The following is a 26057-nucleotide window of genomic DNA, read 5'->3' on the forward strand; positions in this document are numbered from 1 at the left end:
TGAATATGCACATCCTTTAGGTGATTTTTAGAGTGTTGTTTTTTGGAGTGTTTATAGAAAGTTACTGAATTTTCTTAGCTGAAATAGCTCTTAAAGATTATCTAATACTTTATTTTATAGGAAATGAGGAAGTGATCTTTATTCAAAAATTGTTGAAAATTTTAAAAAAAATTGTTGAAAATTTTAGAATTTATGTAGAGATGAGAAATAGGCACACATGGAAGAAAACAAAGAGGTTATGCTCAACTTATTAAAATATAATGGTGGTATTTTACTGAAGGATACAATACCAAGACCTGAATAAATGGAGAAGCATATTATGTTCTAAAAATATAAATTTGTAGTCACCATTAACATGTCAGTCCTTTCCAAGCTAATGTATAAATCTGATATAATTCCAATAAGAGTCTCAACAGGTAAATTTATAAGTTGATTATAAAGTTCATCGGGAAGAATAAACCCAAGAGGTCTTGAAAAGTAGAATCATGAATAAGACATTTATGTAACAGATGTTAAAGTGTAAAATAAGCCTTTTCTTAAAATTTAATTTTTCTTTTATATTGGAGTATAGTTGATTTACAGTGTTGTGTTAGTTTCAGGTATATAGCTAAGTCATTGTTATACATATATCCATTTTTTTTCAGATTCTTTTCCCGTATAGGTTATTACAGAATATTGAGTAGAGTTCCCTGTGCTATAGAGTAGGTCCCTGTTGATTATCTGTTTTATATATAGTAGTGTGTATATGTTAATCCCAAACTCCTAATTTATCTCTTTCCAAGTCCCCCACCCCTACCCCACAATCCCAAGTCTGCTTTCGAAATCTGAGTCTGTTTCTGTTTTGCAAATAAGTTCATTTGTATCATTTTTTTTTAGATTCCACATGAAAGTGATATATGATATTTGTCTTTCTCTGTCTGACTTACTTCACTTAGTATGATTATCTCTAGGTGCATCCATGTTGCTGCAAATGGTATTATTTTATTCTTTTTTATGGCTGAGTAATGTTCCATTGCATATACGTACCACATCTTCTTTATCCATTTCTCTGTCAATGGACATTTAGGTCGCTTCCATGTCTTGGCTATTGTAAATAGTGCTGCAGTGAACATTGGGGTGCATGTATCTTTTCAAATATGCATGTATGGTTTTCTCTGGATATATGCCCAAGAGTGGGATGTATGGTAATTGTTGGAACATATGGTAATTCTATTTTTAGTTTCTTAAGGAACCTCCGTACTGTTCTCCATAGTGGTTGTACCAGTTTACATTCCCACCAACAGTGTAGGAGGGTTCCCTATTCTCCACACCCTCTCCAGCATTTATTGTTTGTAGACTTTTTGATGACGGCCATTCTGACCCGTGTGAAGTGATAGATACCTCATTGTAGTTTTGATTTGCATTCCTCTAATAATTAGTGATGTTGAGCTCTTTTCATGTGCTTTTTGACCATCTGTATGTCTTCTTTGGAGAAATGTGTATTTGGACCTTCTGCCCATATTTTGATTGGGTTGGTTGTTTTTTTGATATAGAACTGCATGAGCTGTTTGTGTATTTTGGAGATTAATCCCTTGTTGGTCGCTTTGTTTGCATATATTTTCTTCCATTCTGGGGGTTGTCCTTTCGTTTTGTTTATGGTTTCCTTTGCTGTGCAAAAGCTTTTAAGTTTAATTAGGTCCCATTTGTTTATTTTTGGTTTTATTTTCATTACTCTAGGAGGTGGGTCCAGAAAAGATACTGCTGTGATTTATGTCATAGAGTGTTCTGCCTATGTTTTCCTCTAAGAATTTTATAGTATCCGGCCTTACATTTAGGTCTTTAATCCATTTTGAGTTTATTTTTGTGTATGGTGTTAGAGAATGTCCTGATTTCATTCTTTCACATGTGGCTGTCTAGTTAATAAAGCTGTTAATAGTATGGAATTCGTACAGAAAATTAGAGGAGCAGAATGGAGAAAATAGGAACAGTTCTAAATGTATATAAGAAATTTTTTTTGAATTTTATTTATTTTTTTATACAGCAGGTTCTTATTAGTTATCCATTTTATACATATTAGCATATATATGTCAATCCCAATCTCCCAATCCATCCCACCCCCACCCCCACCACCACCACTTTCCCCCCTTGGTGTCCATACGTTTGTTCTCTGCATCTGTGTCTCAATGTCTGCCCTGCAAACCGGTTCATCTGTACCATTCTCTAGGCTCCACATATATGCATTAATATACGATATTTGTTTTTCTCTTTCTGACTTACTTCACTCTGTATGACAGTCTCTAGATCCATCCACGTCTCTACAAATGACCCAATTTCGTTCCTTTTTATGGCTGAGTAATATTCCATTGTGTATATGTACCACATCTTCTTTATCCATTCATCTGTCGATGGGCATTTAGGTTGCTTCCATGTTCTGGCTATTGTAAATAGTGCTGCAATGAACATTGGGGTGCATGTGTCTTTTTGAGTTACGGTTTTCTCTGGGTTTATGCCCAGTAGTGGGATTGCTGGGTCGTATGGTAGTTCTATTTTTAGTTTTTTAAGGAACTTCCATACTGTTTTCCATACTGGTTGTATCAATTTACATTCCCACCAGCAGTACAGGAGGGTTCCCTTTTCACCACGCCCTTTCCAGCATTTATTGTTTCTAGGTTTTTTGATAATGACCATTCTGACCGGTGTGAGGTGATACCTCATTGTAGTGTTGATTTGCATTTCTCTAATAATTAGTGATGTTGAGCAGCTTTTCATGTGCTTCTTGGCTATCTATATGACTTCTTTGGAGAAATGTCTGTTTAGGTCTTCTGCCCATTTTTGGATTGGGTTGTTTGTTTTTTTAATATTGAGCTGCATGAGCTGTTTATATATTTTGGAGATTAATCGTTTGTCCGTTCATTCATTTGCAAATATTTTCTCCCATTCTGAGGGTTGTCTTTTTGTCTTGTTTGTAGTTTCCTTTGCTGCACAGAAACTTTTAAGTTTCATTAGGTCCCATTTGTTTATTTTTGTTTTTATTTCCATTACTCTAGGAGGTGGATCAAAAAAGATCTTGCTGTGATTTATGTCAAAGAGTGTTCTTCCTATGTTTTCCTCATAAAAATGTAATTTATTGTAAAGGTGGCAATTTAAGCATCGGGTATAAATTACTCAAATTGAGTTGAAATAATTAGCTGTTAATATTTAAAATGGATAAATATAGAGCTTTATTAGCCACCCTGTACATCAATAAAATCTCGATGTGTTAAAGGCTGAGTGAAAAAAATATGTAACTTTGAAAATGATAGGAAAAAATGTAGAATATTTTTTAAATCTCAGGAAAGGGAGAGGCCTTTCTAAGTAGAATAGAATAGCCAATAACAATATAAAGGAAGATAGGAAGAGCTCTAAGGAAGAGAAGGCTTTGATGACTGGAACTACACGGCCTCTGCCAAATCACGAGGAAAGCTAGGCTGAGAACAGCAGGTCTCCACTTGAGATAGGCTGGGTACCTGGGACCCTTTACCAGAGCACTTGAACCTGGACAAACTTCCCCTGAAGCAACAGAATACAAAGAAACTGTAAGGGACTAAAAATAACTGCACACATGGCAGTTGGGGCAGTTATGAACAATAAGATACAAAAAAGCCACAAACCAGTTGAGGTGCCAGGAGCAAAAGCAGGGCACTGTGCATAATCCCTGCACAAAGCACCACCACAGCGGTGGACAGGTTACCTAAGCTGTACCTCCTGCCCAACCCACGTACCTGCCCCTGTTGTTACCCATTTTAAGGACCCAAGCAGCTCCTCTTGTGGAGTGAGCATGGGCACCTGACTCTTGTTTTCACCCCCTTATGCTGCAGCATTAGACCCAATAAAGCCTTGCCTCGAAAAAAATAAACAAATAAAGGAAAATAAGAAGTTTAGGCTCCATAGAAATCTAGCTAAATATAATGGTGCCATAGTTAAAAATGAGTGACAGATGGGAGGAAACATTTTCAGTACAGATAGCATGTACATACATGTCTCAAAATTATCAAAATACCAATGTTTCATCAAGTCAGTAAAAATTATAAACCACTTAATAGAAAATAAGCAAAGAAATTTAATGCAAAGTAAATGGCCAGTAAATATATAAAGAGGCTACACCTCACTAGTTATCAAGGAAATCAAGGTGAGGATTCTTTTCTTCTCAGCTTAGAAAATTTTTTAAATAAAATTCAATCATATGAAGGTATAGGAAAGTGAATCCTGTCGTGCACTGTTTGTGGGAGTACAGGCACTATATCCTATTCGGCAGCATCTGTCAAATATTAAATACAAATATTCTTTGGTCAGTCACTGTTCTAGAGATTGATTGCTCATTGACACAAAAGTAGCTTTTTCCTAATTTTAATAATGAAGATTATGAATAACTCAAATGTATATCACCTGATAAATGGGTAAACAGAATGTGATATATCCATACAATGACATTTTATTGAGCCGTAAAAAGGATTGAAGTACTGATAGATCCTATAACATGGGTAAACCTTGCAGAGATAATGCTTGGTGAAAGAAGCCAGACACAAAAGAATACATGTTGCATGATTCCATTTATATGAAATGTCCAGAATAAGCAAATCCATAGACAGAAAATAGATTAGTGGTAGCTGGGGTATGAGGAGAGGAAAGAATGGGGAGTGATTGGTTTAACAGGTATGGGCTCCTCTTTTGGGAGATGAAAATATTCTAGAATTAGATGGTGGTGATTGTTGCACAACCTTGTGAATGTATTTAAAAACCGTTGTTGCTACACACAATCTTTCAACTGTATACCTGAAAATGGTTAAACTAGTAAATTTTATACATTTTACCACCATTTTTTTAAAAACCATCAAATTGTAGACTTTAAAATGGTGGATTGTATGATATGTGAATTATATCTCAATTTTAAAAAATACAAGCATACCTCGTTTCATTGTGCTTTGCAGATACATTGTTTTTGTTTTTTTACAAATTGAAGGTTTGTGGCAACCCCGCATTGTCAAATGATGGTTAGCATTTTTTAGGAATAAAGTATTTTTAATTAAGGTAGGTACATTGTTGTTTTAGATGTAATGCTGTTGCACACTTAGTAGACTACAGTATAGTACAAACAACTTTTATAAGTACTGGGAAACCGAAAAATTCGTGTGACACACTTTATTGCCATATTCACTTTATTGTGGTGGTCTGGAACCAAACTCGCAATGTCTCCGAGGTATGCCTGTTGCCAAAGATACTCCTGGGTTAGCCTTGGTACCATTGATTGATCACAATGGTTTCTTAGATATTGAAACTGAAAAAATATACTAAGCCAGGTATATTTATAAAATACAGAGGAAGTATTAATATTTAAGTTTCAAAAGTCCATTATGGATGGCTGCAGGTCTTAAGCACTCCTGACTTTCTACTCTGAATCACCAAAGCCCAGTTGTCTTCTTAGTTATCTAAATAGGTTAACTACTTGGTGTGCAGTAGCTCCTTGCTCTAATAATCTAACCAGTGACTATTAACCAGAGTTCTGTTACCAAGTCTGGCACAAGGGGAGATTTCCCTTTCCCCATACTCAACATGGTTATGTTGTGCTCTCTTGTTCCATTAGGGTCCATGTGGCTTTGAGAGTACCAGACACAAAATGGCTCATTTTTAGTTGTTGGAATTGTCATTGCTGTTGAACGGATGCATTAACTGACCACATATCCATTGAAGGCAACAGTGGATAGAATAGTCTCTGACATGCATTTATGCAATCATTTTTCAAATATTTATTAGTTCATTGGGGGATACAGCATTCTGCCATCATGGAATTTATGGTTAGAGGCGAAGAGGAGACATAAACAAATAGGTAATAAAATATGTTAGATGGTGATAAGCACTGTGTAGAAAAATAGAGGCAGGAAGAGAATATAGGGAATGCCAGAGTGGAAATTATAGTATTGAATAAGGTGATCAGGAAAGTTCTCCCTGAGAAAGTATTATTTGAACAAAGACTTGAAGAGAATAAGGGGATGAGCATGGAGATATTTGGAGAAACAGCATTTCAGGCAGAGGAATCTGTTAATGCTAAGACTCTGAAGTGGTGCCTAGAGTCACTGGATTGCATTGAACAGGAAAAGGTAGGTTCTGAAAATATCAGGGAGGGAGCCAGCTCATAAGGCCTTGTAGACCTGTAAGGAATTTGCATTTATTTTGAATAAGATGGGAAGCCACCAGGATTTGAGCAGAGAGGTGACATAATCTAACTTAAATTTTAACCAGACCATTAAGGTTGCTGTGTGAAAAATAGGAAACAGGCAAAAGCAAGGATACCAATGTAGTGATGAATAATAATAACCCTAAGAGAAAATTAAAATAGTTTGGGATTTGCTCACAAATTGATTATAGGGTGTGAAAGAGAGGCATCAAAGAGGACATGTACATATATAGATAATCTGGCATGCTTAAGAGTGGAGTTTCTGTTAGCTGAGGTAATGAAACCTGCGTCAGGATGTTTTAGGGTAAGATCAGAAGGTCATTTTGGAGTAAATTATATTTCATCAAATTAAGATGGCACGATTTGTAAAATGCAGCTTCCAACTGAACTATGACACAGTTTGAAATGTGCAACCCAGTTTCAGAAATGTTAAGATGGAAAAGAACAATAACAAAAACAGATGCTTTTCAGGGTCAGTAAAATACAGAGTAAAGTTTGAGATGCCTATATAGCCATTCAGGTAGAAATGTTGAACGGGCAATTGGATTTTTTAACCTATCGTTTGGCGAGAAGTCTGGGCCAAAGATAATACGTTTGGGGAGTTGGCAGTAGGGTGATTGAAATCTCCAAGGGAGAAGATACAAAGCAAAGAAGTCTAAGAGCTTAGACCCTGTTGTACTGCAGCGTTTAGAGGCTGAATATAGGGAAAGGAAACTGGGAAGAATGCTAGTGAGTCCGAAGAATATAGTACCTGGAAAGCAGTACTTTGAATGGCTCGAATGGCTTGAGGAGGAGGGAGTGATATGTGTCCAGTGTTGCCAATAGGTCGAGTAAAATGAAGACAAAGAACTTAAATTAGATTTAGCTCATTGTAGGCCTTGGCAAGGTTTAGGGGAGGTGGTGCTTTTATTTATTTCTGTTGAATGTTCAGGAAAGGCCTGTTGAGAATATTCATGAGTTGAGAACTAAATAAGAACTATAAGAACTGGGAGTAGAGTGTTCCAGGCAGATGGAAGAGTTTGTGCTCAGGATCTAGGGCAGAATTAAATTTGTTGTTTCTGAGGAACAGAAAAATGGTAGTGTGGCTGCAGTGAAATGAGGTATTTGTTGTAGGACTTTGGAAGATACCATTTATTTGGTTCCTTGATACCATTTACTTTTTGTTCCTGATTTGGTGTTCTTTTAATTATGGCTAGCTAATGAATTTTATCAGCATCTATTGAATTGATCATATTATTTTAATTGTTAAATTCAGTTAATTTCCTGATATTCACCCAGTTTTGCATTTTTAGAATAAATGCAGTATAGTCATAATTTTTGCATTGCTAGATTTGCTTTTCTAATGTTTTATTTAGGATCTTTACATCTGTATTTTGTTTGTGAACTATTTGTTGTTTGAATGTTTGGTTAAACTTACTGATAAAATCATCTGGGCCTCGAGTTTTTTTTTTAATTTTTTAACTATTTAATTAATGATAGTGGATTATTTAGTTTTTCTATTTCTTGAATCATCATGGTAGTTTATACTTTTCTAAAAAAATTTTCATCTTAGCTTTTAATTTTATTGGGCTAAATAATAGCTTCTTATGTAACTTTATTATATTTGTATTATGTTGTCTCATATATAATATATATTATGTAAGTGTCTTCTGTAGTTGTATTCCCCTCTTTCATTCATGTTTTTTTCATGATTTGGAAAAAATTGATTTGTTAGTTTTATTAGTCTTTTTTAGTGAATTAACTTTTTGCATTGTTATTTCTGTCTTAACATCATTGCTTTCTATTTCATTAATTTTTACTCTTACCTTTACTAATTCTTCCTTAAACTTTTGGTTTCTTTTATTCTAATTTCTTGAAATGGATATTTATTGTACTAATTTTCAGTCTTTTGTTTTTTCCCTGATATAAATAGTTAAGGTTAAAAACTTCCCTCTCAGTATTCCTTTAGTTCCATCTCCCAAATTTTGGTGTATTGTATTTTCGTACTTTTCAGTTGTGAATGTTTTCTTCATTTTCTTTTTGAGTTCATAAATTAAAAGTTGTTTCAGATTCTAATGTAGTGATTTTCCTGTTACATTTTAGTATTGATTTCCACCTTGATAGTAGTGTGGTAAAAGAAAAAGAGAGAGAGAGTGAGTGAGAGAGAGATGGTCTTTATGTTCCCAGTCCTTTGAAATTTGTTGAGACTTACTTGTACTGAGCTTTTGTAATTGTTACTTGTTTGGTTGAAAGAATGAGAACTCTGCTGTTGTGTGTGCAATGTTCAGTATTTGTCCATTAGTTCAAGCTTATTAGTTATATTGCTAAATCTTCTGTATTTTAGCTGATTGCAGTTGTCAGATCAATTCCTTAATTACTGAGAAAAGTGTATTACACTATTCCTTTATGTAGATTTGTCAATTACCCTTGTTCTGTCAATTTTTGCCTTATATATTTTCAGGACATTATTGAATTCTTTATTGTTATGTGCTGATTTCTTCATCTTTCGAGACTCTTTGCTCTAGAATCTGTTTAATTTGCTATTAATGAATGTAGTTAGCAGCTTTCTCTTTAAATATTTTCCTGGTTATCTTTCTTTAATTCATTTAAAGTTTTTAATATCTTTTTTATCTTATTTAAACAAGGATAGTGGGGTGGTGTTTTTCATATAGTCTTTTAAATAATACATACAGTTCATTTACTGTAATTACTTATACGTTTGGACTTATTTTTACTGCCTTATTCTGTGCCTTTAATTTGGCCCACTTTTCAGTATTTGTTTCCTCTCTTGCCTTCATTTGGATTTTTTTGTTTGGTTAATTTTTCCTTTTTTATTGTTTTGGAAATTATGCATTCTTCTCTTGTTTTAATGGTTATTAGAATTTTTAACAAATACTTTAATAGAGTCTAGACTTAATTAAATTTTCATCTTCCTACTGAATAAATATCTTAGAGTGCTTTTTATAACTTTTTCTCTGAATTTATATGCTACTTTAATTCTGTCTTGTTTCTTAAACTCTTCAAGATATAATAACTATTATTAATTTAAACTGTAATGTTTGTTTAGAATTACGCTACATACTTTCTGTTTGCCTTGCTTTTCATTCTTTCTTGCATTTGTTTTCTTCCCTCTGGGATCACTTTCTGCCAGAGGACATTCTTTAAAGTTTCCTTTAATGAAGCTCTTCTAACACTCGGTTTTTGTCTGTAAATATTTTGCTCTAAATCTTGAAAGATGTACTTGCTTTATATAAAATTCTACACTTATAGATATTTTCTCAGCACGTGCAAAGTATTCCATTGTCTTCTGTTGTGAATCTAATCTTAGTTTCTTTGTTAGTAATTGTTTTTGGTGTTTTATAGTTTCACATCATATATTTATATGTGGATTTATTTTTTATTAATACTGTGATTTATTCTTAAATCTGTAGTTTGGAAAATTCTTATCTGTTATTTCTCCAAATGCTGCCACTGACCCATTCTTAGCCTCCCTTCCTTCCAGAACTCTTACAAGACAGATGTTAGGCTTTCTCAGTCATCCAAGTCTCTTAAGATCTTTCATATTTTTCATCTTTTTATGTCGATGTTGCATTCTAGATCCATTTCTCTTTGGTTCTTTTTCAGATCTATTGTTTATATTTTCAATCTTTTATTTCTTAAAATATAATAAACGTACTTATTCTTGAGTCCTTTGATTCCAATATGATTTTACTTTCGATTTCTGCTAGTTCTTACTATTGAAGCATTGTTTTCTTGTGTGTGTGTTTCCAGCGAGCTTCTCCTTTCTCTTGGAATTTTATCTGTGTTAAACTCTTTGATGATAAAGGTAGATTCCTGCAGAGAGAATTTTTGTTAACTTCTGTTAAAGGTCATTGGATACTATTAAACCAGTATCTCAATATACAGAATTCTCAGTTTGAGGGTTTTTGAACCTCCTTACGTCTGTCATGTAACTTCAAGATACAAATCTGTTTGAGAGTGACTTGGGGTTAGTAACTCTCAGGGTAAAATTTTTCTTCATTTCACAGTTCGAGTCATAGTTTGATACAAGCAAGTTGGCCTTGCTGTGCCTGAGGGTGGTAGTGGAGGTAATGGAGTAATTCTAGTTTACCCTCACAGTGACAGTATAGCCTTTTGGGGATGGTTTCTTTTCTCCTTTTTTTTTTTTTTAATTAAAGTATAGTTGATTTACAGTGTTGTGCTAATTTCTGCTGTACAGCAAAGTGACTCAGTTATACACATATATACCTTCCTTTTTATATTCTTTTCCATTATGGATTATCCCAGGAGATTGGATATAGTTCCATCCGCAAATTCCCAGCCTATCCTTCTCCCACCCCTCCTCCCCCTTGGCAACCACAGGTCTGTTCTCTATGACTGTGAGTCTGTTTCTGTTTTGTAGATAGGTTCATTTGTGCCATATGACATTATTCTGTTCTTTTTAATGGCTGAGTAGTATTCCATTGTGTGTATATGTGTGTGTATATATATATATATATATATATATGTATGTATATATACCACATCTTCTTTATCCATTCATCTGTTGATGGACATTTAGGTTGTTCCCATGTCTTAGCTATTGTGAATGGTAGTGCTCTCAACATTGGGGTGCATATATCTTTTTGAATTATAGTTTTCTCCAGATATATGCCCAGCAGCGGGACTGCTGGATCATATGGTAATTCTATTTTTAGTTTTCTGAGGAACCTCCATACTGTTTTCCTTAGTGGCTGTACCAAATTACATTCCCACCAACAGTGAAGGAGCATTCCCTTTTCTTCACACCCTCTCCAGCATTTATTTGTAGACTTTTTAATGGTTGCCATTGTGATCGGCATGAGGTGGTACCTTGTTGTGGTTTTGGTTTTCATTTACTCTAATAATTGCTGATGTTGAACATCTTTTCATGTGCCTACTGGCCATCTGTATGTCTTCTTTGGAGAAATATCTATTTAGGTCTCCTGTCCATTTTTCAATTGGGTTGTTTGTCTTTTTGTTATTGAGCTGTATGAGTTGTTTGTATATTTTGGAAGTTAAGCCTTTGTCAGTCACATTGTTTGCAAATATTTTCTCATTCTATGGGTTGTCTTTTCATTTTGTTTATGGTTTTCTTTGTTGTGCAAAAGCTGTAGGTTTGATTAGGTCCCATTTGTTTATTTTTGTTTTTATTTTTATTCCCTTGGGAGATTAACCTAAGAAAACACTTGTACGATTTATGTCAGAGAATGTTTTGCCTTTGCTCTCTTCTAGTAGTTTTATGGTGTCATGTCTTACGTTTAAGTCTTTAAGCTATTTTGAGTTTGTTTTTGTGCATAGTGTGAGGGTGTCTTCTAACTTCATTGATTTACATGCAACTGTCCAACTTTCCCAGTACCACTTGCTGAAGAGATTGTCTTTTTCCCATTTTATATTCTCGCCTCCTTTGTCAAAGATTGACTGTAGGTGTGTGGGTTGATTTCTGGGCTCTATTTTATTCCATTGATCCATATGTCTGTTTTTGTACCAGTACCCTACACTGTTTTGATTATTGTAGCTTTGTAGTATTGTCTGAAGTCTGGGAGGGTTATACCTCCTGCTTTTTTTTTTTTTTTCCTCAGGACTCCCTTAGCAATTCTGGGTCTTCTATGGTTCCGTATAAATTTTTGTATTATTTGTTCTAGTTATGTGAAAAATGTCATGGGTGACTTGCTAGCGATCACATTAAATCTGTAGATTGCTTTGGATAGTATGGCCGTTTTAACAGTATTAATTCTTCCTGTCCAAGAGCATGGGATATCTTTTCATTTCTTTGAATCCTCTTTGATTTCCTTTATTAATGTTTTATAGTTCTCAGCATATAAGTCTTTCACCTCCTTGGTCAGGTTTATTCCTAGGGGTTTTTTTGGTGCAATTTTTTTTTTTTTTTTTTTTTTTGCAGTACACGGGCCTCTCACTGTTGTGGCCTCTCCCGTTGCGGAACATGGACGTGCAGGCTCAGCAGCCATGGCTCACGGGCCTAGCCGCTCCACGGCATGTGGGATCTTCCCAGACTGGGGCACGAACCCATGTCCCCTGCATCGGCAGGCGGACTCAACCACTCCGCCACCAGGGAAGCCCTTGGTGCAATTTTTAAAGGGATTTTTTTTTACATTCCCTTTCTAATATTTCATTGTTAATGTAAAGAAATGCAACTGATTTCTGAATGTTAATCTTGTATTCTGCTACTTTGCTGAATTCATTTATCACTAGTGGCTTTTGTGTGGTGCCCTAGGGTTTTCTATGTATACTATCATGTCATCTACATATAGTAAATATTTTACCTCTTCCCTTCCAATTTGGATACCTTCTATTTTTCTTTTCTGAGTGCTGTGGCTAGGACTTGCAATACTATGTTGAATAGAAGAGTTGAGAGTGGTGATCCTTGTCTTGTTCCAGGTTTTAGCAAGAAGGCTTTCCGCTTTTCACCACTGAGTATTATATTGGCTGTGGGTTTGTCATAAATGACTTTTATTATGTTGAGATATGTGCCCTCTATACCCACTTTGGTAAGAGTTTTCATCATGAATGGATGTTGAATTTCGTCAAATCCTTTTTCTGTATCTATTGAGATGATGATGTGGTTTTTGACTTTAGTTAATGTGTATTAACATTGATCGATTTGCATATATTGAATCATCCTTGTGAACTTGAGATGAATCCCACTTGGTCATGGTGTATAATCTTTTTTATGTATTGTTGGATTTGGTTTGCTAATATTTTGTTGAGAACTTTTGCATCTATACTAATCAAAGATGTTATAATTTTCTTTTTTGGTGATGTCTTTGTCTGGTTTTGGTATCAGGGTGACGGTGGCTTCATAGAATGTTTTTGAGAGTGTTCCCTCCTCTTCAGTCTTTTGAAAGAGTTTTAGAAGGATCAGTATAAGTATGATCTTCGTATGTTTGGTAGAATTCGCCTGTGAAGCCATCTGGTCCTGGACTTTTGTTTGTAGGGAGTTTTTTTGCTTTGTTTTATTTTTTAATTACAGATTCTATTTCACCTCTAGTGATCGATCTGTTCAAATTATCTTTCTTCTTGATTCAGTTTTGGTGGGCTCTTTGTTTCTAGAAAGTTGTCCATTTCTTACAGGTTGTCAACTTTGTTGGCATATAATTATTCATAGTATTCTCTTATGGTTTTTTGTATTTCTGCAGTATTGATTGAGATTTCTCCTTTTTTCATTTCTTATTTTGTTTATTTGGATTCTCTCTTTTTTCTTCTTGGTGAGCCTGGCCAGAGGCATGTCAATTTTGTTTACCCTTTCAAAGAACCAGCTCTTGGCTTTACTAATTTTTTTCTGTTGTGTTTTTAATGTCTATTTTATTTATTTCCTCTCTGTTCTTTATTATTTCCTTCCTTCTGCTGACTTTAGGTTTTATTTTTCTTTTTCTAATTCTTTTAGGTAGTAGGTTAGGTTGTTTATTTGAGGTTTTTCTTATTTTTTGAGGAAGGCCTGTATTGCTGTCAACTTCCCTCTAAGAACTGCTTTTGCTGCGTCTCATAGATTTTGTATGGTTGTGTTTTCATTGCCATTTGTCTCCAGGTATTTTTAATTTCCTTTTTGATTTCCTCATTGACCCATTGATTTTTTAGTAGCATGTTGTTTAGTCTCCATGTAATTATTTTTTTCTCATTTCTTTTCCTGTGGTTGATTTCTTGTTTCATGCCATTGTGGTTGGAGAAGATCCTTGAAATAATTTCTGTACTCTTAAATTTGTTGAGGTTAGTTTTGTGCCCTAGTATGTGGTCAGTCCTAGAGAATATTCCATGTACACTTGAAAAGAATGTGTTTTCTGGGTTTTTTTTTTTGGATGTAATGTTCTGAAAATATCAATTAAGTCTAACTGTTCTATTGTATCATTCAGGATCTCTGCTACCTTATTGATTTTCTGTCTAGAAGATCTGTTTGTTGACGTGAGTGGGGTGTTAAAGTCTCCTGTTATTGTATTCCCATCAATTTCTGCCTTTATGTCTGCTAGCATGTTTTATGTATTTGTATTCTCCTATATTAGGTGCATATATGTTGATGAGCGTAAAGTCCTCTTCTTCTATTGACCTTTTTATCATTATATAGTATCCTTCTTTATCTTTCTTTGTGGCCTCTGCTTTAAAATCTATTTTGTCTAATACACGTATTGTGACTCCCGCATTCTTGTCATTTCCGTTTGCATGAAATATCTTTTTCCATCCCCTTGCTTTCGGTCTGTGTGTGTCCTTTGTCCTAAGGTGGATCTCTTGTAGGCAGCATATAGGCTCTTGTTTTTTCATCCAGTGGGCCACTCTGTGTCTTTTGTTGGAGCATTTAGTCCATTGACATTTAAGGTAATTATTGATACATATACATTTATTGCCATTTTAAACCTTGTTTTCCAGTTGATTGTATGTTTCTTCTTTGTTCCTTTCCTTTTTTGTTTTTCTTTTTGTGACTTGATTACTTTCTTTTACTTTATGCTTGTGTCCTCTTCTTTTTGGTTTTTGTGAATCTATTGTATGTTTTTGATTTATGGTTGCCCTGTTTCTCAAGTATGTTAACCCCTTCTTATATCTGCTTGCTTTAGACTGATAGTCATACAGCCTCAAACACAGTCTAAAAAAAAAAAGAATCTACATTTTCTTACTCTTCTTCCCCACCTTTTATGATTTTGATATCCTTTTTTTACATCTTCATGTTTATTCTTTTGCTGTTCCTTGTCTTTATCGTAGCTTTCACAAATAGGTTTTTTATTTTTTTTGTTTTTGATCTGTATACTGGCTTATTTAAGTAGTTTACTTTCCAATTTTGATTACCTCCTTCCTATATCTTCTTGCTTTTTTCTATTTAGAGAAGACCTTTCAATATTTCTTTTAGGATAGGTTTAGTATTGCTGTATTCTTTTAGTTGTTGCTTGTCTGAGAAATTCTTTATCTCTCCTCCTATTCTAAACGATAATCTTGCTAGGTAGAGTATTCTAGGTTGCACAATTTTCCCTTTTAAGACTTTGAATATATTTTGCCACTCCCTTCTGGCCTGCAGTGTTTCTGTGGAGAAATCAGCTGATAGTCTTATGGGGGTTCCCTTGAATTTAACTCTTTGCTTTTCTCTTGCTGCCTTTAGAATCTTCTCTTTATTTTTAAACTTTGCCATTTTTATTTTTTTTATTAGAGTGTAATTGCTTTATAATAGTGTGTTAGTTTCTGCTTTATAACAAAGTGAATCAGTTATACATATACATATGTTCCCATATCTCTTCCCTCTAGTGTTTCCCTCCCTCCCACCCTCTGTATCCCACCCCTCCAGGTGGTCACAAAGCACAGAGCTGATCTCCCTGTGCTATGCAGCTGCTTCCCACTAGCAATCTACCTTACATTTGGTAGTGTATATATGTCCATGCCTCTCTCTCGCTTTGTCACAGCTTACCCTTCCCCCTCCCCATATCCTCAAGTCCATTCTCTAGTAGGTCTGTGTCTTTATTCCTTTCTTACCCCTAGGTTCTTCCTGACATTTTTTTTTTCTTAAATTCCATATATATGTGTTAGCATACGGTATTTGTCTTTCTCTTTCTGACTTACTTCACTCTGTATGACAGACTCTAGGTCTATCCACTTCATTACAAATAGGTCAGTTTCGTTTCCTTTTATGGCTGAGTAATATTCCATTGTATATATGTGCCACATCTTCTTTATCCATTCATCTGATGATGGACACTTAGGTTGTTTCCATCTCTGGGCTATTGTAAATAGAGCTGCAATGAACATTTTGGTACATGACTCTTTTTGAATTATGGTCTTCTCAGGGTATATGCCGGGTAGTGGGATTCCTGGGTCATATGGTAGTTCTATTTGTAGTTTTTTAAGGAACCTCCATACTGTTCTCCATAGTGGCTGTACCAATTCACCTTCCCACCAGCAGTGCAAGAAGGTTCCCTTTTCTCCACACCCTCTCCAGCATTTATTGCTTCTAGATTTCTTGATGATGGCCATTCTGACTGGTGTGAGATGAGATTTGCATTTCTCTAATGATTAATGATGTTGAGCATTCTTTTATGTGTTTGTTGGCAGTCTGTATATCTTCTTTGGAGAAATGTTTATTTAGGTCTTCTGCCCATTTTTGGATTGGGTTGTTTTTTTGTTATTGAGCTGCGTGAGTTGCTTATAAATTTTGGAGATTAATCCTTTGTCAGTTGCTTCATATGCAAGTATTTTCTCCCATTCTGAGGGTTGTCATTTGGTCTTGTGTATGGTTTCCTTTGCTGTGCAAAAGCTTTGAAGTTTCATTAGGTCCCATTTGTTTATTTTTGTTTTTATTTCCATTTCTCTAGGAGGTGGGTCAAAAAGGATCTTGCTGTGATTTATGTCATAGAGTGTTCTGCCTATGTTTTCCTCTAAGAGTTTGACAGTGTCTGGCCGTACATTTAGATCTTTAATCCATTTTGAGCTTAGTTTTGTGTATGGTGTTAGGGAGTGATCTAATCTCATACTTTTACATGTACCTGTCCAGTTTTCCCAACATCACTTACTGAAGAGGCTGTCCTTTCTCCACTGTACATTCCTGCCTCCTTTATCAAAGATAAGGTGACCACATGTGCATGGGTTTATCTCTGGGCTTTCTATCCTGTTCTGTTTTTGTGCCAGTACCATACTGTCTTGATTACTGTAGCTTTGTAGTATAGTCTGAAGTCAGGGAGACTGATTCCTCCAGCTCTGTTTTTTGTTCTCAACATTGCTTTGGCTATTAGGGGTCTTTTGTGTTTCCATATAAATTGTGAAATTTTTAGCTCTTGTTCTGTGAAAAATGCCAGTGGTAGTTTGATAGGGATTGCATTGAATCTGTAGATTGCTTTGGGTAGTAGAGTCATTTTCACAATGTTGATTCTTCCAGTCCAAGAACATGGCATATCTCTCCATCTATTTGTATCATCTTTAATTTCTTTCATCAGTGTCTTATAATTTTCTACATACAGGTCTTTTGTCTCCTTAGGTAGGTTTATTCCTAGATATTTTATTCTTTTTGTTGCAGTGGTAAATGGGAGTGTTTTCTTGATTTCACTTTCAGATTTTTCATCATTAGTGTATAGGAATGCCAGAGATTTCTGTGCATTAATTTTGTATCCTGCTACTTTACCAAATTCATTGATTAGCTCTAGTAGTTTTCTGGTAGCATCTTTAGGATTCTCTATGTATAGTATCATGTCATCTGCAAACAGTGACAGCTTTACTTCTTCTTTTCCGATTTGGATTCCTTTTATTTCCTTTTCTTCTCTGATTGCTGTGGCTAAAACTTCCAAAACTATGTTGAATAAGAGTGGTGAGAGTGGGCAACCTTGTCTTGTTCCTGATCTTAGTGGAAATGGTTTCAGTTTTTCACCATTGAGGACGATGTTGGCTGTGGGTTTGTCGTATATGGCCTTTATTATGTTGAGGAAAGTTCCCTCTGTGCCTGCATTCTGCAGCGTTTTTATCATAAATGGGTGTTGAATTTTGTCGAAAGCTTTCTCTCCATCTATGGAGATGATCATATGGTTTTTCTCCTTCAATTTGTTAATATGGTTTATCACATTGATTTTTTGCATATATTGAAGAATCCTTGCATTCCTGGAATAAACCCCACTTGATCATGGTGTATGATCCTTTTAATGTGCTGTTGGATTATGTTTGCTAGTATTTTGTTGAGGATTTTTGCATCTATGTTCATCAGTGATATTGGCCTGTAATTTTCTTTCTTTGTGTCATCCCTTTCTGGTTTTGGTGTCAAGTTGATGGTAGCCTTGTAGAATAAGTTTGGGAGTGTTCCTCCCTCTGCTATATTTTGGAAGAGTTTGAGAAGGATAGGTGTTAGCTCTTCTCTAAATGTTTGATAGAATTCGCCTGTGAAGCCATCTGGTCCTGGGCTTTTGTTTGTTGGAAGATTTTTAATCACAGTTTCAATTTCAGTGCTTGTGATTGGTCTGTTCATATTTTCTATTCCTGATTCAGTCTTGGCAGGTTGTGCATTTCTAAGAATTTGTCCATTTCTTCCAGGTTGTCCATTTTATTGGCATAGAGTTGCTTGTAGTAATCTCTCATGATCCTTTGTATTTCTGCAGTGTCAGTTGTTACTTCTCCTTTTTCATTTCTAATTCTATTCATTTGAGTCTTCTCCCTTTTTTTCTTGATGAGTCTGGCTAATGGTTTATCAATTTCATTTATCTTCTCAAAGAACCAGGTTTTAGTTTTATTGATCTTCGCTGTCATTTCCTTCATTTTTTTTCATTTATTTCTGATCTGATTTTTATGATTTCTTTCCTTCTGCTAACTTTGGGGTTTTTTTGGTCTTCTTTCTCTGATTGCTTTAGGTGCAAGGTTAGGTTGTTTATTCGAGATGCTTCCTGTTTCTTAAGGTAGGATTGTATTGCTATAAACTTCCCTCTTAGAACTGATTTTGCTGCATCCCGTAGGTTTTGGGTCGTCATGTCTCCATTGTCATTTGTTTCTAGGTATTTTTTGATTTCCTCTTTGATTTCTTCAGTGATCACTGCGTTATTAAGTAGTGTATTGTTTAGCCTCCATGTGTTTGTATTTTTTACAGATCTTTTCCTATAATTGATATCTAGTCTCATAGCGTTGTGGTCGGAAAAGATACTTGATACAATTTCAATTTTCTTAAAGTTACCAAGGCTTGATTTGTGACCCAAGATATGATCTATCCTGGAGAATGTTCCATGAGCACTTGAGAAAAATGTGTATTCTGTTGTTTTTGGATGGAATGTCCTATAAATATCAATTAAGTCCATCTTGTTTAATGTATCATTTAAAGCTTGGGTTTCCTTATTTTCATTTTGGATGATCTGTCCATGGGTGAAAGTGGGTTGTTAAAGTCCCCTACTATGAACGTGTTACTGTCAATTTCCCCTTTTATGGCTGTTAGTATTTGCCTTATGTATTGAGGTGCTCCTATGTTGGGTGCATAAATATTTACAATTGTTATATCTTCTTGGATCGATCCCTTGATCATTATGTAGTGTCCGTTTTGTCGCTTCTAATAGTCTTTATTTTAACGTCTGTTTTGTCTGATATAAGAATTGCTACTCCACCTTTCTTTTGGTTTCCATTTGCATGGAACATCTTTTTCCATACCCTTACTTTCAGTCTGTATGTGTCTCTAGGTCTGAAGTGGGTCTCTTGTAGAGAGCATATATATGGGTCTTGTTTTTGTATCCATTCAGCCAGTCTGTGTCTTTTGGTGGGAGCATTTAGTCCATTTACATTTAAGGTAATTATCGATATGTATGTTCCTATTCCCATTTTCTTAATTGTTTTGGGTTTGTTATTGTAGGTCTTATCCTTCTCTTGTGTTTCTTGCCTAGAGAAGTTCCTTTAGCATTTCTTGTAAAGCTGGTTTGGTGCTGCTGAACTCTCTCAGGTTTTGCTTGTCTGTAAAGGTTTTAATTTCTCCATCAAATCTGTATGAGATCCTTGCTGGGCAGAGTAATCTTGGTTGCAGGTTTTTCTCCTTCATCACTTTAAATATGTCCTGCCACTCCCTTCTGGCTTGCAGAGTTTCTGCTGAAAGATCAGCTGTTAACCTTATGGGGATTCCCTTGTGTGTTATTTGTTGTTTTTCCCTTGCTGCTTTTAATATGTTTTCTTTGTATTTAATTTTTGACAGTTTGATTAATATGTGTCTTGGCATATTTCTCCTTGGATTTATCCTGTATGGGACTCTCTGTGCTTCCTGGACTTGATTAACTAATTCCTTTCCCATATTAGGGAAATTTTCAACTATAATCTCTTCAAATATTTTCTCCGTCCCTTTCTTTTTCTCTTCTTCTTCTGGAACCCCTATAATTCGAATGTTGGTGCGTTTAATGTTGTCCAGAGGTCTCTGAGACTGTCCTCAGTTCTTTTCATTGTTTTTTCTTTATTCTGCTCTGCAGTAGTTATTTCCACTATTTTATTTTCCAGGTCACTTATCTGTTCTTCTCCCTCAGTTATTCTGCTATTGATCCCATCTAGAGTATTTTTAATTTCATTTATTGTGTTGTTCATCATTGCTTGTTTCATCTCTAGTTCTTCTAGGTCCTTGTTAAACGTTTCTTGTCTTTTCTCTATTGTATTTCCAAGATTTTGTATCATCTTTACTATCATTATTCTGAATTCTTTTTCAGGTAGACTGCCTATTTCCTCTTCATTTGTTAGGTCTGGTGGGTTTTTATCTTACTCCTTCATCTGCTGTGTGTTTTTCTGTCTTCTCATTTTGCTTATCTTACTGTGTTTGGGGTCTCCTTTTTGCAGGCTGCAGGTTCGTACTTCCCGTTGTTTTTGGTGTCTGTCCCCAGTGGCTAAGGTTGGTTCAGTGGGTTGTGTAGGCTTCCTGGAGGAGGGGACTAGTTCCTGTGTTCTGGTGGATGAGTCTGGATCTTGTCTTTCTGGTGAGCAGGTCCACGTCTGGTGGTGTGTTTTGGGGTGTCTGTGGCCTTATTATGATTTTAGGCAGCCTCTCTGCTAATGGGTGTGGTTGTGTTCCTGTCTTGCTAGTTGTTTGGCATAGGGTGTCCAGCACTTTATCTTGCTGGTTGTTGAGTGAAGCTGGGTGCTGTTGTTGAGATGGAGATCTCTGGGAGATTTTCACCGTTTGATATTATGTGGAGCTGGAAGGTCTCTTGTGGACCAGTGTCCTGAAGTTGGCTCTCCCACCTCAGAGGCACAGCACTGACTCTTGGCTGCAGTACCAAGAGCGTTTCATCCACATGCCTCAGAATAAAAGGGAGAAAAAGTAGAAAGAAAGAATTAGTAGAAGAAGAAAGAAAGAAAAGAAAGAAAGAAAGAAAGAAAGAAGATAAAATAAAGTAAGATAAAATAATATAAAGTTATTAAAATAATTAAGAAAAAAAATTAAAAAAAAAAAAAAGACGGATAGAACCGTAGCACAAATGGTGAAAGCAAAGCTATACAGACAAAATCTTACACAGGAGCATACACACTCACAAAAAGAGGAAAAGGGGAAAAAATCATAAATCTTGCTCTCAAATTCCACCTCCTCAATTTGGGATGATCTATGTCTGAGGGAGGGAGGGAGGGGGGGAGGGAGGGAGGGAAGGAAGGAAGGAAGGAAGGAAGGAAGGAAGGAAGGAAGGAAGGAAGGAGGATAAAGTAAAATAAAATAAAGTTATTAAAATAAATAATAATTATTAAGAAAAAAAAATTTTTTAAACCAAAAAACAACAACAAAAAACGGATGGATAGAACCCTAGCACAAACGGTGGAAGCAAAGCTATACAGACAAAATCTCATACAGAAGCATACACATACACACTCACAAAAAGAGGAAAAGGGGGAAACGTCATAAATCTTGCTCTCGAAGTCCACCTCCACAATTTGAGATGATTCATTGTCTATTCAGGTATTCCACAGATGCAGGGTACATCAAGTTGATTGTGGAGCTTTAATCCGCTGCTTCTGAGGCTGCTGGAGAGATTTCCCTTTCTCTTCTTTGTTCTCACAGCTCCCGGGGCTCAGCTTTGGATTTGGCCCTGCCTCTGCGTATAGGTCGCTGGAGGGCGTCTTCTTTGCTCAGACAGGACGGGGTTAAAGGAGCCGCTGATTTCGGGGGTGTGGCTCACTCAGGCCAGGGGGAGGGAGGGGCACGGAGTGCGGGACAGGCCTGCGGCGGCAGAGGTCAGCAGGACGTTGCACCAGCTTGAGGCGCGCCGTGCGTTCTCCCGGGGAAGTTGTCCCTGGATCCCGGGACCCTGGCAGTGGCAGGCTGCACAGGCTCCTGGAAGGGAGGTGTGGATAGTGACCTGTGCTCACACACAGGCTTCTTGGTGGCCGCAGCAGTGGCCTTAGCATCTCATGCCTGTCTCTGGGGTCCGTGCTTTTAGCCGCGGCTCACGCCCATCTCTGGAGCTCCTTTAAGTGGCGCTGTTCTGCCATTTTTATTATAATATGTCTTGATGTGGTCTGTTTGGGTTCATCTTTTTTGGGACCTTCTGTTTCCTATATCTGGATATCTGTTTCCTTCTTTAGGTTTGGGAAGTTTTCAGCCATAGTTTCTTCAAATACATTTTCAATCCCCTTTTCTCTTTCTTCTCCTTCTGGAATCCTTGTTATCCATAGATTGGCATGCTTTGTATTATCCCATAGGTCTCTTATATTGCTTTCTTTTTTGTTTGTTTCATTTGGCTTTCTCTCTGCTGTTTTGATCGGGTAATTTCCATTATTCTGTCTTCCAGATCGCTTACTCTTTCTTCTACATTATTCATTGTGCTCTTCATTGCCTTTAGCTCAGCTTTTGTCTCGGCAAATGAATTTTCTAATTTTTCTTGTCTCTTCCTTATAGTTTCTACTTCCTTTTTACAGTAATTTGCATTTCTGTTGATAGCCTTTCTTAATTCCTTCAGTATTTTTGTTACCTTCTTTTTGGACTTCGTGTCTGTTAGACTGAAGAGGTCTGTTTCATTGTTCCTTCAGGGGAATTCTCTTGGTCTTTTCACTGGGAATGGTTCCCTTATATCCCTCTTACTCTGTGTATTTAGGAGAAACAATTATATACCGTAGTCTTGGAGGGCTATTTATATGCAGAAGTGTCCCTGTGTAGCTTGTGTGGGTTTAATATGTTTTTGGTGTGAGGGTTGCTTTTGGTTTGGATGCTTGCCGTTTCTTTCCTCAGCGTGTGCTGGCTGTTATCCCTTGATAGGGGCTATGCAGGTGCACTGCCTGCACAAGTTTCCAGGAGGTGGGGGAAACAACCAGCATCCACTCATGGGACCCTTGGTAGTGGCAGCAGTCCACGCCCATCTCTGGAGTCCTAGATGGCAGTGGTGGCTCGCACCCATCCCTGGAGCTCTTGTAGGTGGTGCCCTGCCGCCTGAAAGCACGCGTGCAGAGAAAGGAGCTTCTATGGCGGTCCCACCCCTCTCCTCACACACACCCGAACAATGGCACCTTGTCTTTCTGGTGGTCCCAGGTCTTCTTCCATGCTGCTGATTGCCAGTGAAGAAGATGGATGGGTAGATAGGAGGTGTGAAGCAGTAGTACTTTTAAATCAAGAAATAAGTAAATACCCTTCTTTCAGATTTTCTATTTTTTAATGTTCCTTATAGTCATGTGGTACAGTCTCCTCTGAATTCAGAGTGGTGGAGTGTAAGATGAGGAAACCATGGGCCACCTGTATGGGCAGGCTGGTTTTGATGTCTGGAAATGCATATGTAAGAGTTAGTTTTCGTTCATACATTTTCCAAGTAGAGAGAGTTTCGAGGTTTAACTGTTGTATGCTTTTATATACCAACCCATTTAAAATTGTAGTCAACACATGACTGGAGTGTAGCATAATGATTAAAGGATAAATAACTCCTCTGGCAGTGTTTGGGAATTAGTATTGGCATTTGTTTTAATTTTATTTTAACAGTTTAAATAATTTCAAATGTTGAAAGAGTAATAACCTACAGGTGGTCAGTTACGTATTATCACTAATGTCAGGCTTTCCTTCTTTGGAGGGGCCAAAATGTCAAAAGGAATAAAAATTATAATAATAATCCTATGTGGCAACCTTTGATGCAAGAGAATTTTAGAAATTTTATTTCTAAAATTACGTATTTTGAGTATAAATATTTTTAATTTATTTTTTAACTAGGTTCAGGACTTCTGGAAATCTTGTAATCACTCGTGAGATTGATGTGGCAAAAAATCAGTCCTTTTGGTTCATCAACAAAAAATCTACAACTCAGAAAGTAGTAGAAGAGCAGGTTGCAGCCTTAAATATTCAAGTGGGCAATCTTTGCCAGTTTCTACCTCAGGTATGAGAGAATTAAATGTAAAGGTGGGGAAATTTTGTGTATGTTTCCTCTTTACGTCATATAAGAATGTAAACACTTTTTAAGAGTATTGTAATGGTTACTATTTAAAATGAGCATAGTGGTCTTAATACTTACTAACAGTTCTTTGTAAAAGGTAGCATCTCATCTCTTACAGTATAATCTTACTAATTTGTAGTAATTTGGAAATATTCAATTAATGAGCCTGTTAAAGTATTGTAAAGGAAATAAAGGTATTATTTTTAAGTACAGAGAGTAGCTTGAACAGCTGTGTGCTCTCATTCATAGACTCGTAAAATTTTGTTAATAAACAACTTCTTAATCAGTGTGTTTGTATAAAATATTTTATATAGTAAGACTTTTAAATCTATAGGTGTGCCTTCTAAAAACCTTTCATATTTTAAGTTTGTTTAGTAAAAATAAAACATCCTGATATTGCATGTTATATGTTAAAATCAGATCTTTTAAATTTGTCTTTGAATGCAGTCTAGTGACTGAATTATAGTTCTTTTTTTCTTCAGAAACTGATGATTTGATTACTATGTCTAAGTGAAAGAAAAGTTAAAATTTTAAAGTATTTATCAGCTGTTATAAGACTGTCTACAGAAGTAGATGTTTTAAATTGCTCTGTGTTTTTTTTTTTTAACTTCTCGTATTTCATTCCAAATTATGTGTAGTAGATAATCATTTCAGTCCAGGGGACTATTTTTTCTTTTCTTTCCAAACTATTTGTTAAATGTGTATAAAACTTAAAACCTGGAAATATTGACATTGAAATTTTTTTTAGGTTCTCAAAAAGATGACAGTTTATACCCTAAGTTTATTATTTTAAAGAATGATATATGAAGGACAGGGTTTGTATTAAGATTCACATCTCAAAATAAAGGGGATTTTTTCTTTTAAATGAGTTTCTTCTTGACAAGTATCATTGAATGAAAAATGTTTTGAAGATATTTATAAACGATAATATTAACTGATATTTAAGTTTTTTGCTCTAGGATAAAGTTGGAGAATTTGCTAAACTCAGTAAAATTGAACTCCTTGAAGCTACTGAGAAGTCAATTGGTCCTCCAGAAATGCACAAATACCACTGTGAACTCAAAAACTTCAGGGAGAAAGAAAAACAACTAGAGGTATTTATAAATAGACAACTCATTTTATGTCTCTCATTGATTTCTACGTCTCAAAATGTGGGAAAGTAAATAGTAGTTTTGATTCATTGAGTGCATTCATATATTTGTGATTTTTTTTCACCTAGGATTTTGTTGCTAACATTAATTAAGTTAGGTGACAAAAAGTGGGAATGGATTTTATATAAAGTTTGAAATTTTTGACTATCATTTCATCAAATATATGTTATTAATTGAATTTCTAAAGCAGCAGTCCCCAACCTTTTCGGCACCAGGGACCGGTTTCATGGAAGGCAGTTTTTCTACGGACGGGGGGAGGGGTGGGAGATGGTTCAGGCAGTAATGCGAGCGATGGGGAGCAGCAGACGAAGCTTCACTCGCCTGCCTCCTGCTGTGCGGCCTGGTTCTTAACAGGCCACGGACCAGTACCAGTCTACAGACTGGGGGTTGGGGACCCCTGTTCTAAAGAACCGATAATAGTATTATGAAGTATTTTTTTTCTCTCAGGCAGTTTCAGTGTTATTCTTTTATTCATTCAGTATTTACTAAACACCTACTATATGCCAGGCACTGTGTAAGGCTTTGGGTAATACAGCAGATATGTAGCTTTTAATATAGTGTCTCTGTTGAGCCAGTTCTCATATTTTCAGTTGTGTGAGGATGGACTTTGTAAAAGAACTGTACATTTAGTTGCACTGTTTGATTTTTATTTTCACCTTTAATAAATTAAAATGTTCTTTTTAGCATATCATTCGAAAAGGTGCTTTATTTAATGAATCATTTTCCATATCTCAGCAGCTAAAATAAATTCAGTAAATTTTTGTAATGAGAAATCTTGTAAACAAATGCTTTCTCTTAAACTGTAACTGTCTGTACTTGATAATGAGCTTTATTATAATTTAATACTATTTTTATTGTTATACTTATTCAGAGTGAATGGCCAAAGGAGTCGTAATTATTTTATCC

The 26057-nt window shown here is 35.8% G+C and overlaps 1 protein-coding gene across 2 annotated transcripts in view; it reads left to right on the forward strand.

Moving 5' to 3' along the window:
- Positions 1–26057, forward strand: part of SMC5 (structural maintenance of chromosomes 5) — a 103559-nt gene that overhangs the window by 14648 nt on the left and 62854 nt on the right. For both annotated transcript variants that reach the window (XM_029201848.1, XM_029201849.1), the window contains exons 4-5: positions 23781–23943; positions 24960–25094. In XM_029201848.1, coding sequence (XP_029057681.1) covers positions 23781–23943; positions 24960–25094 — 298 coding nt within the window. The remainder of the gene's footprint in view (positions 1–23780; positions 23944–24959; positions 25095–26057) is intronic.

The sequence above is a fragment of the Monodon monoceros genome, unplaced genomic scaffold (assembly GCF_005190385.1).
Source record: "Monodon monoceros isolate NGI ecotype Baffin Bay Population unplaced genomic scaffold, NGI_Narwhal_1 Super_Scaffold_5, whole genome shotgun sequence".
In the NCBI taxonomy this organism is placed as follows: domain Eukaryota; kingdom Metazoa; phylum Chordata; class Mammalia; order Artiodactyla; family Monodontidae; genus Monodon; species Monodon monoceros.